A 23,671-nucleotide genomic window follows, 5' to 3' on the forward strand; every position below is an offset into this window, starting at 1 on the left:
AGCCAGACTCAGAAACCTACCGAGACCAATAGCAATCTAGCAAGACCTTGTTTTAAAACAAAAAATAAAAAAGGCTTGGTGTATAATTCAGAGGTAGAATGTTCCAGGGTTCAATCCCCGTACTCCCCCAAAAGGAAATTAATATGTAATTAATTTGATTATTAAAATATTATTCAAAGATGAGTAGACAGTTTTTCGTCCCAGCAGATGGGATGAACAACATACCGATCTGTGGCCAGGGTAGTAGAGTAGAATTTTAGTGTTCTGTACATTGTTCTCTTGAAATAAGTGTATCCAGGTATGTGAAATAGCTGTAGCCAGATGTGAGCATATAGAATGGGGACGTTTCCCTGGGAGTTTTTAACAAACCATAGCTCTTCCAGAAGACGTCCATCCTTTTAGATTTTTCTCCATATTCTTCTAGAGGTAGTAGGCGAGTCTTTAAGTCTTTTAACATTTTAAAAATTGTTTTGCAAAAGAAAGAATAATTGTTATAGGTGGAAGACATAACAAATTTAACAAAAAAGTTAAACCCCTAACAAAAATTATAGTATCAGCCGGGCGTGGTGGCGCACGCTTGTAATCCCAGCGTTTGGGAGGCTGAGACAAGAGAGTGGTAGTTCAGCTACATAGTGGGGCCCTTTACAAGTCATTGAGACCCTGTTTCAGAATAAGGAATAAGTCTGGAGGTATAGCTCAAAAGTAGAATGCCTCTGGGTTCTATCCCCAGTACCACAAATAAACAAAAAAATTTAGTATCAGTGTTGAGAGCTGTTCATAGTCAACGAACAAGCCAAAATTGTTTATTTTTAAACTTTATTTTGAAGCTAAAAATTTTTATGTATTTTTCTTGCAGAATAACCAAGCAGATCTAGAGAATGCCACAGAGGTGCTTTCGGGGTACCTCGAGCGAGATATTTCTCAAGATTCGCTGCAGGATATAAAGCAGAAAGTACAAGATAAGTACAGGTGAGATGTTACTAGGTTTGGGCAGAATTTCTGCCAGTGGAGCCAGGCGTGGTGGCGCATATTTGTAATCCCAGCATTTGGGAGGCTGAGACAGAAGGATATCTGTTCGCAGACAGCCTCAGCTACTTAGTGTGGCCCTCTGCAACTCAGTGCGACTCTTTTTCAAAATACAGAATAAAAAAATAGGGCTGGGGATGTAACTTGGAGGTAGAATGCTCCAGGGTTTCATCTCCAGTACAAAAAAAAAAAAAAAAATTCTGCCAGTGGAGATCCTAAATTCCTTAAAGGTGAAACTGTCTTTAACATAACCAGTAATTAAGCCATTGTCCTATTTCTCAAAGATTGCTATATCCATTGGGTGAGTTGTAGATAAATAGTACTGGTGAAGTACATAGGAGAGAGATTCTGCCTTTTATTATACTGGTTAATTCTACTTCACTTCAGCTTAAGTATTCAATTGCTACCCTGTAAGGAAGAAAGCTTAAAAGGGACAAATGGCCATTAAGATTATAACAGGATATTGTTATTTTTCTTGGAACCTGAGTCACAGCTATTGACAAGTGAGCTATGCAAAGTCACGTTTTAGACTTTTTATTAGGTTTTTGTGTCTCTAAAGAGAGAGATACTTTGTCATAGGAGTAGATAGATGATACTTCAAAGATAGGACATGTCTTAAGGATGCAAAATGTTTGATTTCTTAACACAAAGCTTTTTCTCCCATATTTTTCTCCTGGAAATGCTAATCACTTTTTAATAGTAGCAGGAAAACTGGGCATTTGGAAGACTTGAAATTTTAGTTTTAATATTTTTACTTCCCTTAGCCAATTATAGCTACTACACTATGTTTATAGAATTTTTATAGTTAACAGAAATTTTAGTGGTGTGAATAAATAACCGTGAAATTTCTTCTTTCTGAAACCATTTACTTATTATAGGACTATGGGATTGAGTCATGATTTCAAAGGCTCATTAAAAGGCCTAAAACTTTATGGCTCTAAAGTTAATTTCTAGGACTGGAAACCATGGCTTAAAAAAAAAAATACTCTTAGCCGGGTATGGTGGTGCAGGCTTATAATGCCAGCATCTTGAGAGCCTGAGACAGGAGGATCACGGTTTGCAAACAGCCTCATCTACTTATTGTCCTTTGCAACTCAGTGAGACCCGGTTTCAAAATAAAGAATAGAATAGGGCTGGATGTATACCTGGGAGGTAGAATGTCCCTGGATTCCACCCCCAGTACTGCAAAACATATAAATATATACTCTTGATGTTAGAAACAATTTGATGTGTCTGTTGTAAATCTAAAAATGCCTGTTAAAAACTTCTTGGTAGCTGGGTGTGGTGATGCATGCCTTTATTTAAATCCTAATACTTAGGAGAATCGCAGGTCCATGGCCAGCCTCAGCAACTTAGCGAGGCCTTCTGCAACTCAGACCCTGTACCAAAATTTTAAAAGTGCCTCTCTTTAAAAAATTATTGGAGGCTGACAAATTTTTTTCTTTTTAATTACAGATACTGTGAGAGTCGACGAAGGGTTTTGTTACAGCATGTGCATGAAGGCTATGAAAAAGATCTGTGGGAGTACATTGAGGACTGAGAATGGCCCTGCATAAAATGAACTCTGAAAACTTTACCATCTAGAGTGCTCATGCAATTAAAACAAAACAAACACAAACACAAACAAGGAGGCACTAAGCCTATTCTGACACCGCTGGTCTGTAGTACCAGAATTCTGTTTTGTTAACGGAAAGTTTAAGTAAATTATATTGTAATAAAAAAGGTAGATAAACCATTGTACAACAGTATTCTAGGCCGCCAACAAGTGTGACAGACACACTAAAAGCCCTCCAACTTTAACTTGTAACGTAGCTTCATTCTCAAAGCTGACTCCTTTTTTCATTTTCTTTTTCCTGAGTGTAGTACAGTTAAAGTTTCAAATAGCTCCTTGACACTGCTTTTCATGTCCAAAACATCCATTTTGTTGTACTTTGGTAAAGTACCTCTTCCCTTCCCCTGCACATACAAGTACACCCACACACAGAGACTGACTCTTTCTCTCATACCCCAAGGTCATGAGTGAATGATGATTAGCTCCTTGTAAAGAAAATTCTTGGGATGGGGAAAGGGGTAGGCAGCAAGAGTATTAAACAAAAACATAAAAACAACAACAAAAAAAAACCCTTTGTATATGACTTTTAAAACAAGAGGACAACACAGTATTTTTCAAAATTGTATATAGTGCATATGCATGGACAAAGCAAGCGTGGCACGTGTTTGCATAATGTTTAATTACAAAAATATTTATTCTTTAAAAATCTTCAAGATTATGTCTATTTGCTGTGCATTTTCTTTCAGTTTGCTTTATCTTTCCAGGGTGGGGGGTTGGGATGACAGGTGTGTTTGCTTAGCACCTCTGGAAGACCTAACTAGAGCTCTTCAGTTCCTTTTCTTGAGGTTACTTTGCCTATTCTGGTTTTGTTATGTCTTTTGCTGGCCATGGGTCTCATGCCTTGAATTCTCAGCTCTTGATCTGAAACAGGGAGGTCACGTTTTGACTGCATACCTTGGTGTGTTGAAGACTGCACTAAGGAATTTGTTGCTACCGTTCATGTATGATACTGTCCCCAAACTAATCCCTCCCATGGCCTCATGCCTCCACTCTAGCCCTTGTGTGCCCAGGTCATGCGCCCAGCTGTAGGCTTCCTTGGCACCCCCATCCCCAGAGGAAGCATTTCAAAATTTATTTTCCTTTTTTTCCCCCCTTAATTGCTGCTTTGAGCCTTTTAAGATTTTAGTTATGGCTCATCTCACCCCTTCTCTGTGTTAGGGTGTCAAATAGAATGATTTTGCTTTAAATATAAATAAATAGCCATTCACTTAGTCTCAGATTGTGAATTTAAAATGGCAGATACTGATATTGCTTGTGTGTGTTGCTGTGGGTTCAGATTGAAGGCAAATACCCCTAGAACATAATACTTCCGGCTCATTTAAATAGAAATCGCTGAGTTTGCTTCTTTTCTATTGTCAGCAGATAGGAGAATTAATAATGCATTTTAGCTGTGATGTCCATTTTTATGAAATTTCTACTAAGAGCTATGTTAAAAGTAAAGGGTGGTGGTGGTTTTACTAACTACATACCTGTGTAGGCCATTCTGGCTGTGGTATTTTTCAACAGGTCAGCATCCCTAAATCTGTCAGTTTTATATAAGTGCAGAGTGGACTAGGCAACTAGATTAAGAGGTCCGAATATTAAGTCCCAGTTTTGGCTGAGGACCTCTTTGTCTTCCTTTAACATGTCTTGTGCCTAGGGAGTGTTTACCATTTGTGAGGCAGCTTTGTCTGCTCTTGCATTGTACATCTTATTACTCCATTGGGAAGTAGGTTCACTTTCCTCTGGCCTTTTGCCTAAGTTAGGCTTTGCTGAATCAACCCTACTTTTCCTTTTAGAAAAGGTTGTTACATGAGATGTACTTGCAACTCTTCTTTTCCCATCAAAAAATCAGTGAATGTTTGCTGAGTATATTATGCTGCTTCCTTAAACCACCTGTCGCTCTAGGATCAACTTGTACTTTCTTCTTCCCCCTTCCTTGCCACCTCAGGTGCACGTCTGAACTCAGTGTCTCCTCCTTCCATAATCTCGTTTCCTTCTCCTCCACCCATCATCCATTTGACTTTATTTTAAATAACTGCATCAATCTTAAAAGACATTTGTCAAAACTAAAAAGATTTTTCTTTTTGGAAAGCTGGAGTAAGTTCCTTTCCCTGGTAACTTTGAAAAGCAGCCCAGAGTTGCTATATAGATATATGTGGCTCCCTTAAAGTGCTTTGTATATGTGTGCATATAAAAATCTTGGCAGTATCTAGATTTGAGTGTCATACATCCTCTTCACATGCTCCCCTTGCAGCAAGTATTCAGAAATAGTGTGCACACTTCACGATATCAGCCCCCACCCATGGAGGAACAGTGCTTTTTAGAGATGCTTTCTAGGTGTGGCATACTACCTGAAGATACTGCAAATGTGGGTGCATTTCCTAATTTGTATGGATCAAGGTAAACTGGCCTTTTCTACTTCCAAGCCTTTAACAACTATCTCCATTACAATTCCCAGAGTTGATTGCTTTGAGTGTCAGTGCCCCAAGCTGGGATAGGCAAGCCATATTGTAGGACAGCTTCTCTATTCACCTACCTGAGTCTACCAGAGGGCTCTATTCACAGGAAGCACCAGGGTCTCCCTGTTTTCTTGAGGTCGGTTATGTTGTGATTTGCAAAGTGCATGCTTCATTTGAACAACTCATTGAGCAGCAGATGGATTTTCAATGATAATCCAAAGCTCAGGACACAGACTATAAGTGGTAAAATGGAGTAGCATATACTATGACCAGATTCTAAATTTTGTGTAATTTGCTGCAACCCAGTTTGTATGTGTTTTATGTGTGTTTAAATAAGTCTATTAAATACACATGTGTATACATACATACATAAGATCTAAGACTGACTGATTTGAAGTATTTGAATCCACAGTATAATATGTGGTTCATCCTTGATTAGGAACTGAAATTTAGTAAGAGAGAAAAGGACTACTTAATGTAACAAATTCTTTTAGCTATATATCCCGGTATAGAGCACTTGGGGAATGGGATGGGGTGGGTTGGTGAGACAATCAGATCGATAAATTGATTAAATGCTCCTAACCCTGTAATTTTGTGCATAGAGCACCCTGTGCTGTGGAAATAACTGTTCTTAGATTTTCATTGTAACTGGACTGTCCAGGTTGCCCAGAGGGAAAGAACATTCCTAACTCTAATAAAATAAACTTTTATTTTGTTATTCCATTAGTTACTATGTTTATTTTTAGAGTTGAAATACTGACTTATAAGTGGCTAACAGCCACTTGTATAAAATCCCTTATTCACTGTTCCTAGTTAATATAAAATGCCAAGATTTGGTTCAGTTTCCTTATTAGGGAACTGTGAACGAGATCATCCCCAACACTTGATTAGATAAAGCCTTCAGAGTATTTTCTGAAAGCTTTTCAATTTCCACGAATTGACCATTGAGTTTAGATTGCTGTTGTGTTGTAATATTGATACACATTAATTAGATGCTTAGATTTTGAGTTGTTGTGTGTATGTGTGTATGGTACTGGGGACTAAACCCAGAGGCTTTCTGTCTCTGAGCTACACCCCCAGTCCTATTTTATTATTTTGAAACTGAGTCACGCACTGACCTCAAATCTGCAATTCTACTGCCTTGGAACCTCAAAAAAATAAATAGTGGAATTACAAGTATGTGCTACCATGCTTGGCTAAATATTAATTTCTAAAGGTATTTTAAAAGTCATTCTCAAGCCGGGTGAAGTGGCGCACGCTTGTAATCCCCATGCCTGGGAGGCTGAGACAGGAGGATCATGCAGGTTTGAAACCAGCCTCAGCTACTTAGGCTCTCAGCAACTTAGACCCTGTTTCCAAATAAAATATTAAAAAAAAAAAAAAATAGGTCTGAGAATATAGCACAGAGGTAGAAAGCCCCTGGGTTCCACCCCCAGTAACACACACACACACACACACACACACACACACACACACACACACACAGTCATTCTCAGCTTCAAAACTTCTTCAGATTCATTTAGCTTAGTCTAAGATGCTGGGAGTCTTAACATTTCCCATAGGGATGAAAGGAGAGTCATCTAACAGAAGATCTAAAGTTGGAATTATTCTTTAGTGCTATTTTAACCAAGTCCAGATTTATGACAATACACTTGGGCTTTAATGGATCTGTAATTAATAAGAATTATCACTTTCATCCTCAAAGCACTTTTATGTTACATTCTAAAACAAATGGAAGCCGGGTGTTGCGCACGCTTGTAATCCCCATGCCTGGGAGGCTGAGACAGGAGGATCGCAGTTCACGGCCAGCTTCAGCTATTTAGTGAGGCCCTTTGCAACTCTGTGAGACCCTGTTTCAAAATAAAGAATTAAAAAACAGGGCTGGGGTGTAGCTCGGAGGTAGAATGCCCCTGGGTTCCATCCCCAGTACCGCAAGAAAAAAATGTTGAAATCGTTGTGTCTTAACAGGAGGAAAATAAGGCTCAGTAAGGTTAAGTTGACTAAGTTGGACAGTTTTCTTTTGTCTGGGTTCAAATATTATGGTACCTCTTTATATTATTTTCTTACTCTGGTCTCAGTTTCTTAGCACTCAGGACCAGGAAAGGTGGTTAAAAACTACAGAAATGCCTCCCACTGCTCCTGTTACAGGATTACTTACATACTGTCTCTGATCTTTAATTTGTTCTTGCAGAATTTGCAACTAATATGGTCCTATATTTGTTAGAAATCAGCCATAAAACTTAGGCTTGGACTGAATGTAATGCCTCACACCTGTAATTCCAGTACTTGGGAAGCTAAGAGAAGGATCAGAAGTTCAAGACCGGGCATGGTGGTGCACACTTGAAATTCCCGTGCTTGGGAGGCGGAGACAGGAGGATCACGCAGGTTTGAAACCAGCCGTGTTGGCTTAAGAGACCCTGTTTTCAAATAAAAATATAAAATAGGTCTGGGAGTGTAGCCTGGAGGTAGAAGGGCTTCCAGGAACCCCAGTACCACCACCAAAAAAAAAAAAACAAAAAAGGCTAGGAGTATAGCAGAATGCACTTGGGTTTAGCCTTTAGTACCCCATAAAAGAAACTGGGCTTGGTGGCACACATTTGTAAACCTCTGTAAAGCCGGAACTTGGGATGCTGAGACAGGATTACAGGTTCAAGTCCAGCCTCAGCAATTTTGCATGACCCTGCCTCAAAAAGGAATGGACATAGCCGGGCGTGGTGGCGCACGCTTGTAATCCCAGCATTCAGCAGGCTGTGACTAGGATCACGGTTCGCGGACAGCCTCAGCTACTTAATGAGGCCCTCTTGCAACTCAGTAAGACCCTGTTTCAAAATAAAGAATAAAAAATAGGGCAGGGGGTGTAGCTTAGAGGTCGAATACCCCTGGGTTTCATCCCCAGACCCGCAAAAAAATAAAAGGAATGGACATATACCTCAGATTTTGAATGTCCCTGGGTTTAACCTAGTACCCAACATAAAAATAAGACCACCCATGAATAGAAGAGTAGCCCTTTACATCTTGCAGATTAGGGCAGTCAGTCTTGATGGAAAGATAGGCATATAGCTTAAAGTAAATGGTTTAGCATGATTTCATAAATAGTATCCAAGTAATTTGCAGTTGTTGATTTAGCAATTTCCAATGTAAGGAATTTTGTATAATCTATTGGAACTTACAGGATTTATTTTCTAACATAACTGAAAATGCACCAAACAGCAGGTATCCATTTTATCTTGGCATTTATCCTTGAAACTATGACATTTGGTGCTTTAAAGATTATACATTGAACATTATGGGTTAATGGTGGATCCTTAAGGAACAGGAAAAAGTCTGGGCCTGTCATTTTCGATTTCTTTGGGGATAAAGTTGAAATATGTCTGTTTTATTTTATTTTATTTTTTCCGGTGGTACTGGGGGTGGAACCCAGAGGCTTTCTACCTCCAGGCTATACTCCCAGACCTTTTTTATATTTTATTTGAAAACAGGGTCTCACTAAGTTGCTGAAAGCCTCACTAAGTAGCTGAGGCTGGATTCGAACCTGCGCGATCCTCCTGTCTCAGCCTCCCAAGCGTGGAGATTACAAGCGTGTACCACCACACCTGGCTGTCTGATTTATTTTAAGAGAATTACTTCTCAAAATGAAATAGCCAACTCAAATACTCAGTGGGAAATTAATCAAATAATGCCTACTATAGGGAATAAGCTTTAGGATGGGGAAAGTAACATGAGATTCTCATGAAAAGCAGTTTTCTGACCATGACATGGTTTGGGGCAACACTTTTGTGTGTGTGTCTGTGTGTGTGTCTGTGTGTGTGTGTGTGTGTGTCTGTGTGTGTGTGTGTGTGAGATACTGGTGATGGAACCCAGGGGAATTTACCTCCGAGTTACACCCCCAGCCCTACTTTTTCTTTATTTTGAAATGGGTTCTCACTGAGTTGCAAAGGACCTCACTAGCTGAGGCTATTCGCAAACTGCGACCCTCCTGTCTCAGCCTCCCAAATGCTGGGATTACAAGCATGTGCCACCACGTCCAGCTCCATGCATATTCCTATTTAGGATCATTTTCAGAGTAGGATTCATAAATTAGTCACATGTTGATATGTAGCAACTCTTCTAATGCAAAACAGACCCCTGGACTACTGGAGTAATCCAGGGGTCTTAATGCAGAAGATAAGCTCAGATCTAAGAGCCAAAGGATAGACCACCGTGCTGTGCTGTAGGTGGGCTTTGAGGAAACAGACTGATAGGCCATTAATTCATTCAAACTGGGTGTGGTGGCACATACCTGTAATCCCAATACTTGGGAGGCTTAGAACGATTGCAGGTTTGAGGCCAGCCTCACCAATTTAGGGAGACTGATTTAAAACAAAACGGCTGGGGATATGGTTTGGAAGTTACACATTGAGTTTATAGTAGGGACATGTTTGTCCATGTTTATTATGCTATGTTGTCTGTTTTATGAAAATACTATGAGGATCAAAAAGCTATTGGGCTGATGCAATGGTGCACACCTATATCTTGGGAGGTTAATGCAGAAGGATTAAAAATTCAAGGTCAGCCTGGACCTCATTGGGAGAACCTGTGTGAAAATTAAAAGGATTAGGGAGATAGGACGGGGTTAGAGCACTCACCTAGTCTGCACAGACTCGAGATTATATCCCAAGAACTCAAAAGATAATTTTTTTTTTTTTTTCAGGTCTGGGGATGGAACCCAGGGGCATTCGACCTCTGAGCTACAGCCCCTGCCCTGTTTTTTATTCTTTATTTTGAAACCCGGTCTCACTGAGTTGCAGAAGGCTTCACTAAGTAGCTGAGGCTGTCTGCAAACCACGATCCTCCTGTCTCAGTCTCCTGAATGCTGGGATTACAAGCAGGCACCACCATGCCCAGCTTTTCAAAAGATAATTTTAAAAAATGAGAAGACAAAGCCTAGTTACACACAATCATACGAGTGCTCGCTTGGGCAAAAAACTATATAGCTACAGGCTCCCAAAGGCAAGAAGAGATTATACCTGGAAACTAGAAATCATTTGGACCCCTAAAAGTGTCTGCTATGTGTACATTGACATCTTTTTTTTTTTTAACAGTTCCTCATTTTTCTGTTAGTCATCTTATAACTCTAGGTATTAGCTGTTCCAGACATAAGTAAACAAAAACAATTAGGTCCATGGGGCAGGATTATCAAAAGAAATGTGGCTCTGGAAGTTTGTCCCCAGTGGATTAGGAGGCATATCTTGGGAGATCATGGTTAGCTCTATGTACGTTGTAAAAGTTGTCTTTGACAAGGCACAAATGCCCCAAAAGTTTAAGTAAACTTAAAAAATTAGTATATAATAAATCATTATGGCTAGCTATTTAGTTTTCATGAAGTGCCTCGTGTCCATCTCATTTAAGTTTGTAATTCCACAAAATGGCTTTTTTGTGTACATGGTACTGGGAATTGATCCCAGGGGCAATCTACTCTGAGCTGCACCCCCAGCCCTTTTTTATTTTGAAACAGTTTTGGTAAGTTGCGGAGGACTTCACTAAGTTGCTGAGGCTGGCTGCGACCTGATTTTATAAGAAAATAGAGGCTCAAAGAAGGTGGATATTTCCATACCATCCTATTAGCAAGTGGTAGAATGAAGTTTCAACCTAGGTTCCTTTGACCAGGCCCACAGGGCCAGGCACTGGAGGCTGAACCAAGGGTCTGCTGGTTTGTCTGAAGCTCTTAATAGTGATTCTACATAAGGAATGGATTGCCCAAGGTCACTGAGCCAACTAATAGAGCTAGAATGTAGCTACTTCTCAACCAGCCTTACCAAAAGCACCTGCTAAGATTTATAAACTGATTTGAGGACTTCCAGCCTTAGATGGCCCTGGGGATTCAATGACTAATTCTTATTTTTGGCTTTTTTCACACATATGTGTTGGTAACCTCAGATATACTACTAAGGACTCATAAAGTATGCTTCCCCTGCGCTCACATCTGGGAGAACCATAGCAATTGACTGGTAGTTTAGAAGAAGTCCATGGCTCTATATGCATGAAGTAACATTTCCTAAACGACATTTGAAATCTTGTTAGGCGTCTGCAAATTCTTTTACATGTGTAAAAGTTTGGTATTTGCCTTTCAAGCTGCCTGCCTTTCACCAGAGTTGAAGTTTCAGAGTGAAGATTTAGAAGATGATTATAAAAATACAAAACTGATTCCCTATAGAAGACAGGTAACTCCCCATAAAGCTCTTAGGCTGAAAGTCATTTCTATAGATTTTAGAATCCCTTCTGAACACTAAAACTCACTTCCATGTGCATAATACCAAAGCAATGCCCTAGAAGTCACTCCAGCGCACATTGAATGGCTATTTAAAGCCGGATGGGCAGCACGTGCCCTAAATCCCTGTACTTGGGAGGCTGGGACAGGAGGATCGCAGCTTTGAAGCCAGCCTCAGCAATTCCATGAGGCTCTCAGCGACTTTGTTTTTACTTGTTTTTTCAAGTAAAAATAAAACAGGACTAGGAGTGTATCCCAGAGAAAGACTGTGCCTGGGTTCCATCCTGAGTACAAAAAAAAAAAAAAAAATGTGTTATTAAAATTTTGAATCTGGGACTTTTGCAATAAGGGTCTAGATCTGTGGAGTCAGTTGGTCATGTTGGGATTGTAGAGGATTGAGCAAAGCAGGATTTTTGTCCTAAACAGAGACTACAAAAACTGCTGGAATGCCCCAGCTTTCTCTTTCAGGGAGAACCCCTTGTGATGTGTACTCCCAGCTCTGCAGAGCACCATTTCTTGGGAGCTCAGCATTTGGAGCACCTTTTGTGGGCCTACGCGGGCAGTAGACATTCTAATGGAATACTCTCAAATTGTTAAGTTCTTGCACCTGCTCTCAAGTCATTTATAACCTAACTGCTGGTCTTCCTGATATGAACAAAGTTTGTTTCCTTGTTAATAAATTTCTACCACATATTCTGACTTTTGGTTCATTTCTACCTATCTAGGGCAACTACTAGAGACTTTTCTTTTTGATGTTGGGATTTGAACTGGGGCTGGGGTGGGGCTCTACCTCTGAACTACACCCTCAGCACTTTTTTTTTTTTTATTCAATTTATATTTATTTGTTTATTTATTTATTTATATTGCAGTAACAGGGATGGAACCCGGGGCATTTTACCTCTGAGAGACACCCAGAGCCCTATTTTTTTTTATCTTTTTATTTTTGAAATGAGGTCTCAGTTGCGAAGGGCTTCACATAGTACCTGAGGCTGTCCATGAACTGTGATCCTCCGGTTTCAGCCTCCCAACTGCTGGGATTACAAGTGCGCCACCACGCTCAGCCCTTTTTATTTTGAAACAATCTCTAAGTTATCACTGGCCTCAAATTCACAATCCTCCTGTCTCAGCTATCAAGTATTGGGATTGGGCCTGGCTTTAAAGAATTTTCTAGAGCCGGCATGGTGGCGCACACTTGTAATCCCAGTACTTGGGAGGCTAAGACAGGAGGATCCCACAGGTTTGAAGCCAGATACAACAACTCAAGGATGCTCTCAGCAATTTAGTGAGACCCTAGTTCCAAATAAAATATAAAGCAGGTCTAGGAGTGTAGCCTGGAGAAAGCCCCTGGGTTCCATGCCCATTACCATAAAAAAAAAGAAAAAGGAGGAGGGAACATATCAGAGTGTCCACATGATTTAGAAAAGAAGCCTATTTTGAGCAGGAACTGACTTTGTATCCAAAAATCCTGGTGATCATTTGAGGCACTGTGAAGTCATGGCAGTAAATGCCAGAGAATATGCCTAATAAAGGATGATAGTTATTGTTACGGATTGTGAGAATATGGTTGTGGGGAAACTTCCCAGGGACCCATTAGGGTCCCGGACACAATTTCCCTCAAACCACAACAAAACCGAAAACGACCAAAACCAGAAAAAAGCCGCGGGTTCTTGTCCTAAGCTAAGAATAAATATGCATAGCTTGGACAGTTGCTGAAGATTTAAAGAAGTTTATTAAAAAGATAGAAATACAGAAAATAGTTATAGCCCCATGCCAAAATGGCATGGGGGGGAGGGTGGTCCGAGCCGATTCACCACCCCCAAAATACAGCACGTGGACCAGACTTTTTATACCCATGACCTCCATCTTGTTTGTGTAATTCTGACGTGTGAATGTCCCTGTAAGGTACCTCCCCCAGGAAGGTGTGGCAAGGTGTCTCCTTTCATGAAGGTCGACCCCTCCTCAGGTCTTAGCAAGCTTATCTAATCATGTAGATCTGTCTTTAGATAGTGAAAGGCCTAGTTCTCTCCTATTGACTTGCTAATTACATTTAGCTGAGTCAATCTAAGTTTCAATAGCTGTTTGCTTCCTGACCAAAGCCAAGCCTTTTTCTCTCCAGGTCTGCTGCCATTTTGACACAATTATTTTTGAAATATATTAATAATCAGAGCTTTCTCAAATCTTCCTAGGCCATTCCTTTGGCCTAGGAAAGGCCAAAGGCAGAGTTCTGCCTTTGAATAGTTAGTTTTTAGCCCTATCATTTTGAGTAGCTTGCAGGGGGAAGGGAACTAAGAATTGTAATGTGTAAACCAGGCGTGATGGCGCACACTTGTAATCCCAGCATTTGGGAGGCTGAGACAGGAGGATCATGGTTCATGGATAGCCTCAGCTACTTAGTGAGGACCTCTGCAACTTAGTGAGACCCTGTTTCAAGATAAAGAAAAAATAGGGCAGGGGATGTAGCTCGGAGGTCAAATGTCCCTGAGTTCTATCCCCAGATCCTCAAAAAATAAAATAAAATGAAATAAAAAGGAATTGGTGTGTGTGTGTGTGTGTGTGTGTGTGTGTGTGAGAGAGAGAGAGAGAGAGAGAGAGAGAGAGAGAGAGAGAAAGATCCAAGAGCCTTTACCTTCAGGCTATACCTCCAGAGTGTGTGTGTGTGTGTGTGTGTGTGTGTGTGTGTGTGTGTACTGGGAATGGAACAACTTGGGGGTATTCTGCCTCGGAGTTACACCCGCATCCCTTTTTTTTTTTAAATTCTTTATCTTATTGAAACAGGGTCTCACTGAGTTGCAAAGGGCCTCACTAAGTAGCTGAGGCTGTCTGCAAACCAAGATCTTCAGGTCTCAGCCTCCGGAATGCTGGGATTACAAACATGCGCCACCACGCCTAGCTTTCTATTTTATTTTTATTTGGAAACAAGGTCTCACTAAATTGCAGAGACTGACTTTGAACCTGCAATCCTGTCTCAGCCTTCAAGTTTACACATGCTTGGAATTACAAGCATGAGTCACCACACCCAGCTAAGAATTGTATTTTTATTTGATTTCTTTCTTTTTTTTTTTTTTTTTTGTGGAACTGAGGGTGGGACCCAGGGCTTTTCTACCTCCAGGCTATACTCCCAGACCTATTTTATACTTTATTTGGAAATAGGGTCTCACTGAGTTGCTGAGAGCCTCACTAAGTAGCTGAGGATGGCTTTGAACCTGTATGGTCCTCTAGTCTCAGCCTCCCAAGTGCTGGAATTACAAGCATGCACCACCCTGCCCGGCTAAGAACTGTATTTTTAAAGAACTCCGGCAGGGGCATGGTGGTGCGAGTTTGTATCCCAGCATTTGGGAGACTGAGACAGGAAGTTCATGGTTTGCAGCCAGCCTCAGCTACTTAGTGAGGCAACTGAGATGTACCAGTATTGGGAATGGCCTAGGAAGATTTGAGAAAGCTATAATTATTATATTTCAAAAATCTGTGAAAGGACTTGGTTTCTGCCTAAAAGCAGGCAACTATTCCAATGTAAGTTGACTTAGATAAAAGTAATTAACAAGTCAGTAGGAGAGGGGAGGTAGGGCTTCCTCTTTCTAAAAGATCTACACAATCTAGGACAGTAGGAGGCCTACTGTCCTAGATTGTAGGAGGCCTACTGTCCTTTTCATGAAGAGAGACACCTTGCCACACCTTGCTGGGGGAGGAACCTTACAGGGACCTTTACTAGTCAGAATTACATAAACAAGATGGAGGTCATGGGTATAAAAAGTCCGGTCCATGTGCTGTATCTTGGATGGGGCATTCATTTGAACCACCTCCTCCCATGCCATTCTGGCTTGGGGCTGTAACTATCTTCTGTATTTCTATTTTTTTTATTTTTTATTTTGGTAGTACTGGAGTTCCTGGAAGCCCTTCTACCTCCGGGTTACACTCCCAGACCTATTTTTACATTTTTATTTGGAAACAGGGTCTCCTAAGCCAGCGCTCGCGGCTGGCTTCGAACCTGCGGGATCCTCCTGTCTCTGCTTCCCAAGCGCGGGGATTACAAGCGTGCGCCACCACGCCCAGCTCTGTATTTCTATCTTTTTAATAAACTTCTTTAAATCTTCAGCAAGAGTCCGGATTAAAGTGTGTTTACCATTAGCTCAGGACAAGAACCTGCGGGTTTTCTGTTTATTGGGTTTTGTTGTGATTTGAGGGAAATTATGTCCGGGACCCTAACAGGGGTCCCCAGGGACAGTTTCCCCAAAACAATAACATTCCCACGCTGCAACATATTTCACCGTAATATGAGACCTGTTTTTTTTGTTTGTTTGTTTTGCGGGTTTGGGGATGGAACCCAGGGGCATTTGACCTCTGAGCTACACCCTCTGCCCTATTTTTTATTCTTTATTTTTTAAACAGAGTCTCACTAAGTTGTGGAGATCCTCACTAAGTAGCTGAAGCTGTCTGCGAACCGCAATCCTCGGGTCTCAGCTTCCCAAATGCTGGGATTACAAGCATGTGCCACCATGCCCAGCCTGAGACCCTGTTTTAAAAAATAAAGAATAAAAAATAGGGCTAGGGGTGTAGCTCAGAGGTAGAATGCTCCTGGGTTCCGTTCCTAGTACTGCAGAAAAAATAATAAATAAAAAATAAAGAACTCCATGACTTATAATGGTCAAATGCTCTCACACTAGGGCTGAGGTGCAGCTCAGTGGTGGAGCGTTTGCCCAGCACTCACGAGGTCCTGGTTTCAATTCCCAGGCCCCCCAAAAAAGAAAACAATGCTCTCACACTAATGAATGATAATACTTGGTCCCCAGCCAGGCTTGGTGGCGCAGGTTTGTAATCCCAGCATTCCGGAGGTTGAAACCAGAGGATCACAGTTTGTGGACAGCCTCAGCTACTCAGTGAAGCCCTCTGCAACTTAGTAAAACCCTGTTTCAAAATAAAGAATAAAAAGTAGGCAGGGGGTGTAGCTCAGAAGTCAAATGCCCCTGGGTTCCATCCCCAGACCCGAAAAAAAAAAAAAAAAAAAAAGAAAATACTTTGTCCCATAAAATTGCTTCACAAATCCAAATGTTGTTTTAGGGGGACACTGGATTATGTTCCAAGATAAGTTTCTTAATCAAAGACATAGGCCTGAACAGATTAGAGGCCTCAAAATCACACTGAAGCAAGTAGACCAATTAGTTTATTTGTTTTGTTTTGTTTTTTGTGGTACTGGGGGTGGAACCCAGAGGCTTTTCTACCTCCGGGCTATACTCCCAGACCTATTTTTATACTTTATTTGGAAACAGAGTCTCACTAAGTTGCTGAGAGCCTCACTAAGTAGCTGAGGCTGGCTTTGAACCTGTGTGATCCTCCTGTCTCAGCCTCCCAAGCGCAGGGATTACAAGCGTGTGCCACCACGCCCGGCTTGACCAATTAGTTTAGTAAAAAGTGAGAAACAGATGCTCCTCAAATAGGAATTTTTTACTCATCTTGTTTTAAGTTTATATAGAAATACATGTGTATGTGTGTATGTGTGTGTGTGTGTGTGTGTGTGTGTGTGTGTGTGTGTATTATGTATATTTCATAAATCTTAGATGTTCAGTTTTGTGGTAGTGGGTTTTTGTTGTTGTTGTTACTAGGAGTTAAAACCAGAAGCATCCTACCTCTGAGCTATACCCTCAGCACCATTTTATTTTTATTTTGAAACAGGGTCTCACTAAATTTCTGAGGCCCTTACTACATTTCTGACACTGGCTTCAAACCTGGGATCTTCCTGTCTCCCAAGTACTGGAATTACAGTCACACACCTGGCATATATATATCTGTGTGTGTGTGTGGGGGGGGTACTGGGGATGGAATTCAGGGCATTCTACCTCCGAGCTACACCCCCAGCCCTATTTTTATTCTTTATTTTGAAACAGGGTCTCAAGCCGGGCTTGGTGGCGCACGCTTGTAATCCCAGCATTTGGGAGGCTGAGACAGGAGGATCCTGGTTCGTGGACAGCCTCAGCTACTTAGTGAGGTCCTCTGCAACTCAGTGAGACCCGGTTTCAAAATAAAGAATAAAAAATAGGGCAGGGGGTGTAGCTCGGAGGTAGAATGTCCCCGGATTCCATCCCCAGACCCGCAAAAAAAAAAAAAAAAAAAAAAAAGAAACAGGGTCTCACTGAGTTGTGAAGAGCCTCACTAAGTAGCTGAGGCTGTTCGAGAACAGCAATCCTCAGGTCTCAGTCTCCCAAATGCTGGGATTACAAGTGTGTGCCACCACACCTGGTTTTCTTTCTATTTTTTTCATTTTTTTTCAGTGTCTCAAACTGTCTCAAGTTGGTCTTAAGATTTGAGATTACAGGCATGGGCCATCATAACCAGCTTCTTTTTTTCCCATTTTAAAATTGTGTTGCACTCGTAGCGGGCGTGGTGACGCACGATTGTAATCCCCTTGCTTGGGAGGCGGAGACAGGAGGACTGTGCAGGTTTGAAGTCAGCCTTAGCTGGTTTATGAGACCCTGTTTCCAAATAAAATATAAAATAGGTCTGGGAGTGTAGCCCGGAGGTAGAAGGCCCCTGGGTTCCATCCCCGGTACCATAAAAAAAAAAAAAAAAAAAAATTGTGTTGCACTGGTACTAGTGGCACAGGCCTATAACCCCAGCTACTCTGGAAGCTGAGGCAGGATTAATCCAAGTTTGAGGCTTAGCCTGGAAATTTTACCAAGGTCCTGTCTCAAAATCTTTAAAAAGTGGGAGCCGGGGTGGGGGGGTGGTGGTGGGGGTGGTGGTGGGGGTTGGTGGTGACTCAGGCTTGTAATCCCTGCATTTGCGAGGTTGGGACAGGAGAATCAGTTCTCCAACAGCCTCAGCTACTTAGTGAGGCCCTTTGCAACTCAGTGAAACCCTGTTTCAAATTTTAAAAAATAAAAAGTAGGGCTAGGGGTGTAGCTCAGAGGTAGAATGCCCCTGGGCTCCATCTCCAGTACTACACAAAAAACATTGCAGGTATTATATTTTGTATTATGGATCCTCTGGATCAGCTCAGGGCCTCACTCTTCAGGGTCTCACTCTTCTTAATGGGATTTTTTTTTTTTTTTTTTTTTTTTTGCGGTACGGGAATGAAACCCAGTGGCATTCTACCTCCAAGCTACACCCTCATTCCTTTTTTTTTTTTTTTTTTTTTTTTGGTGGTGGTACTAGGGTTCCTGGAAACCCTTCTACCTCCGGGCTACAGTCCCAGACCTATTTTTTATACTTTTTTATTTGGACATAGGGTCCTCGAAACAGCGCGATCCTTCTGTCTCCGCCTCCCAAGTGCAGGGATTACAAGCATGCGTCACCACGCCTGGCCTGCTATTTTTTTTTTTTTAAACAGAGTCTCACTAAGTTGCAAAAGGCCTCACTAAGTAGCTGAGACTGTCTTTTAACCGTGATTCTCTTGTCTCCGCCTACCAAATGCTGAAATTATAAGCGTATTCCACCACTCCCGGCTCTTAATGAGATCTTTTGGTGAGAATTTTTTTTAATTTAATTTGCTTATTTATTTTGAGAGGTCTTACTATATTGCCCAGGCTGCAAATCCTGGGCTGAAGTTATGCTCCTGCCTCAGTCTCCTGAGTAACCAGGATTATAAGTGTATGCCTCTGTGCTCTGCTAAGAAATTTTTATTTTGAGATGGCATGGTGGTATAAGCTTGTAATCCTAGTACTTGGGAGGCTGAGACTGTAGGATTGCAGTTTTGAAGCCATTCTTGTCAAAACTTAGCAAGACCCTGTTTTCAAATAAATAAAATTGGGGGGAGCCAGGCGTGGTGGCGCACGCTTGTAATTCCAGCATTTGGAAGGCTGAGACAGGATGATCATGGTTTGCTGACAGCCTCAGCTACTTAATGAGGCCCTCTGCAACTCAGTGAGACCAGATTTCAAAATAAGGAATACAAAATAGGGCAGGGGGTATAGCTCAGAGGTCGAATGCCCCTCAGTTCCATCCCAAGACTCGCAAGAAAAAAAAAAAAAAAAAAGGGCCTCACTAGGTAGCTGAGCCTGGCTATGAACCTGCAATCCTCGTTTCAGCCTCCCAAGTACTGAGATTACAAGTGTAATCCACCACACTGGCTAAAAAGTTATTTTGAGAGTTATTTTCTTCAAGAAGTTTAGTTATGTGATCCATATCAAATTAATAATTTGAGCATTTATTTGTGGAATGGGGGATAGGACACAGGGATGTTTTACCATACAGTGCGTGCGTGCGTGTGTGTATGTGTGTGTGTGTGTGTGTGTGTGTGTGTGTGTGTGTGTGTGTGTGATCAGCAAATAACATTTTTACCTCTTTTCTGATTTTTATGCCTTTTATCTTGTCATGCTCTTCTGCACTGGTTATGATATCTAGTACACATATTTTTGTGTTGTGTGTGGTACCAGAGATCGAACCCAGGAATACTTTACCTCTTAGATACACCCAGCCCTATTTTTTTATTTTCTTTTTCCCCTTCCTTCCTTCCTTCTTTCCTTCCTCCCTTCCTTCTTTTTTCTTATTTATTTTGCAGTACTGAGGAAGGAACCCACAGGCATTCTACCTCCAAGCTACACCCCTCACCCTATTTTTTATTCTTTATTTTGAGACAGGATTTCACTGAGTTGCAAAGGCCTCATTAAGTAGATGAGGCTGTCCATGAACTGCATTCCTCCTGTCTCAGCCTCCCGAATGTTGGGATTACAGTCATGCACTACAACGCCTGGTTATTCTTTATTTTGAAACAAAATCTCACTAAGTTTCACAGGACCTCACTAGTAGGTGCGGCTGGCTGTGAATCTGCAATCCTCCTGTCTCAGCCTTCCAAGTATTGGGATTATAAGCATGTGCCACCAAACCTGGCTAGTACAAATTTTAATAAATGTTATAAGAACAGACATTCTTACCAGAAGCAGTTAGCACACCTGTAATCCCAGGAACTCAGAAGGCTGAGGCAGGAGGATCACAGTTTGAGGCTCACTCATCAATTTAGCAAGATTCTGCCTTAAAAGAGTAAAGAGTCAGAGCCGGACATGGTAGCCTATGCTTGTAATCCCAGTACTTAGGAGGCTGAGACAGGAGGATCGCACAGGTTCGAAGCCAGCCTCAACTACCTAGTGAGGCTCTCAGCAACTTAGTGAGACCCTGTTTCCAAATAAAATATAAAATAGGTCTGGGAGTGTAGCCTGAGGGTAGAAAGCCCCTGGGTTCCATCACCAGCACCACAAACAAACAAATAAATAAATAAAAATAAAGAGTCATCCGGGCGTGGTGCCACAGGCTTGTAATCCTAGTATTCGGGAGGCTGAGAAGGGAGGATCATGGTTCATGGAATGCCTCAGCTACTTAGTGAGGCCCTTTGCAACTCAATGATGTGCCAGTATTGGGAAGAGGCATCAAAATGTATTAAGGTACTGATATTGGAAAATTGCTTTGATAATTTCCAAAATGTAAAATCTAGTCAGAGCTTAGGTGCTGTGCAAGCACTCAGGCAGGGAGGGGGCTGCAGTGATTACAATGGAGAGTTCCTCTCTGTCTTTGCCCTTCATTCTAATCATTAACCTATAGTAAAAGCCTTAGAGTCAACTGAAGCCTTTAGCCCTAAAATTACAATAGAGGCAACCGGTGCCTCTGTTTACCTCCTCTCCTCTGGGATCCGGTTTGGGCATAGGAAAGGTAAACTTTGTGTGCAGCTTCAAAGCACCCTACTTGATGAGCAAGTAATACTGCCCAATACAATAGAGCCGAGGGCCAGGTCGATTCTTGACTCTTGCACTTAGGAAGTGCACTGTCTGGAGACAAAGAGGCACCACCTGGCTAAGGAATACGTCACTAGCCCATTGCCTTGGTAACGCTGATGAGAAAGATACCAATACAAAATCTATTTAAGGGTTGGGGTCCCCAAAAGGGGCCGGAGTTCCATTTTCAGGCTCTCCAGCATGCGGGTCAGCAGGCTGCCTTTTCCTCCTCTTCTCTATTTCCTACTGCTCTATTTCCTAATTTTGTAATAAAGATTTGTTAAAGCTGCACTGAGCTACCTGTTAGTTTTAATTTTTCTGTTCAACTAACCTTAGTTGAATAAGAAAAAGAACCCCCACCATTTCAAACCGTAACAAGTGAGAGCCTGTTTCAAAATAAAGAATAAAAAATTAGGGCTAGGAGGTAGAAGTGATAGAGTGCATCTGAGTTCAATTCCTGGTACTGGTGTCGGGGGACAAGCATCCTTGCTTTGCTGTCATTATTAGGAGTCATAGTTTTATTGTTTTACCACTAAGTGTAATAATGATAATTGTGATGTTTTTGTTTGGATTTTGGTGCTGGGGATTCAACCCCGGCACATTCTGCCTCCGAGCTACACTCTACAACCCAATTTCATTTTTTGTTTAGAGACAGGATCTCACTAGGTTGCTAAAAGTCTCACTACTTGCTGAGTCTGTCCTCCAACCTGAGATTCTACTATCTCAGCCTCCCAAGTGTGTATGACACTCGGCTTGTAAATGTGTTGTGTGTGTGTGTGTGTGTGTGTGTGTGTGTGTGTGTGTGTGTGTGTTACCAGGGGCTTAAGAGAAGGTAGGAAGACATGTCTCTGAGCTATACCCCCAACCCTGGTTTATGTTTATTTAGAAACAGAGTCTTGCTAAATTGCTGAGAGCCTCACTAAATTGCTGAGGTTGACTTCAAACCTTTTATCCTCCTGTCTCAGGCCCCAAATTCTGGGATTATAGTCATGCACCACTACATCTGGCTCTTGTATATAATTTTTTTTTTTTTTTTTTTTTTTTTGGTGGTACTGGGGTTCCTGGAAGCCCTTCTACCTCCGGGCTACGCTCCCAGACCTATTTTTATATTTTTATTAGGAAACAGGGTCTCTTAAGCCAGTGCGGCTGGCTTCGAACCAGCGCGATCCTCCTGTCTCCGCCTCCCAAGCGTGGGGATTACAAGCGTGCGCTACCAGGCCTGGCACTTGTATATTCTTTATAGGTGCACTTTACCAACCTAAGGAAGTTCATTTCTATTCCTACTTTGTTGAGAGTTTTGATTTAGAAGCATTGCTAAATTTTATAAGATACTTTTTCTGTTTTCATTAAGGTTATGAACTAGAAGGTGAGTGTGGTGGCCCACGCTAATAATCCCAATACTTGTTGAGGCTGGACAGGAGGATCACAGGTTTGAGGCCAGCCTCAGCTACATAGTGAGGACTTCTGCAACTTAGTGAGACCCTGTTTCAAACTAAAAATATAAAAAATAGGACTGGAGCCAGGCATGTGGCGCACGCTTGTAATCCCGGCATTTGGGAGGCTGAGACCAGAGGATCATGGTTCGTGGATGTTAGAAATAAATAAGGCGCGGCAGGTCCCTCCGGCGCACAGATATGCGGGAAGCCAGATATATAGATGCCATAAGCCTTTATTGGTCCCTGCTCCCACGGGAGAGGGCTCCCACGGGAGTGGGCGATCAAGAGAGCGTGTGCCTGTCTGTCTCTCTGTGTGTCTCTCTTGGGCTCTCTGTCTGTGTGGGGGGCCTCCTCCTTTTAGGTTCCCCCCATCCTTGGGAAACAGAACTCTTGCCAGGTAGGAAGGCGGGTCCTTCCTGCTTCCTGGGCTTCTGGCCCCTCCCCCTGTGGGGCACCGGCTCAGAATTTTCATCCCCGCCTTTTTGCTTAAGGAGAGTAAGAAACGATGATTTGACCCTCTAGCGACTTCCTGCTGTCAAGGGGAGTTGTCAGGGGCCCCAGGCTGGGAGAAATCGGGGTCTGAGTCCGCAGGAAGGGGCAGGTGGGTGTGGCTGCAGCGAGTGTTGGAGGTTACCCTGGAGAGCTCAGTGACTTGGTTTGAGGAGACTTTAACAGGCAAGGTGCTATTAAAGAAAAAAGAAAATCGTGAGAGTGGATCCCAGGCTGGGCAGGAGCCCTTTTAGATATGAGGTAGATTGTCACTTGATCTATTAATACAAACAGCAGCATTTTCCTGAGGAAGACATGTCCCGCCCCTTTAGCAGTTTTTCATTAGACCAGAGTCATTAATAGCAGCAACTCCTTGAAAGGACCTCATACCACTCTTTTCAACAGTGAGTGGGTATGTGTTTGGTCAAACAAACACCTGCTACTGCATCAGGAGCATCAGTTACCAATTTCAGAGGTTTAATACTTATGGCAGTTTGGCATCTGAAGAGGGAGAGCACCGTAGCATGTAAACAAGTGGACCTGCTAAAATATAAACATCAAAGAGAGTTATGTCAAGAGAAACAAAGTTTAGTGGGTCCCAACACAGTGCAAGAGAATTTGTCCTGGAGCTGTTGTAACAGAGCCCTTTTAGATATGGCCTAAGCTGTGGGCAGAGGCAGGAGGGCTTGCTGTCTATCACCCTGGACCGAGATTTGGGAAGGGAA

The 23,671-nt window shown here is 42.0% G+C and overlaps 1 protein-coding gene across 1 annotated transcript in view; it reads left to right on the forward strand.

The window, feature by feature from the left end:
* ARIH1 (ariadne RBR E3 ubiquitin protein ligase 1) overlaps window positions 1-2,566 on the forward strand; it is a gene marked incomplete at both ends in the record, with an annotated part of 100,469 nt that extends 97,903 nt beyond the window's left edge. The window contains 2 exons of the mRNA XM_080691992.1: window positions 857-969; window positions 2,482-2,566. Of these exons, the coding sequence (XP_080548118.1) occupies window positions 857-969; window positions 2,482-2,566 (198 nt within the window). The remainder of the gene's footprint in view (window positions 1-856; window positions 970-2,481) is intronic.
* Between the last annotated feature and the right edge of the window lie 21,105 nt (window positions 2,567-23,671).

The sequence above is a fragment of the Muscardinus avellanarius genome, assembly GCF_963383645.1.
Source record: "Muscardinus avellanarius genome assembly, chromosome: 3".
Classification (NCBI taxonomy): Eukaryota; Metazoa; Chordata; class Mammalia; order Rodentia; family Gliridae; genus Muscardinus; species Muscardinus avellanarius.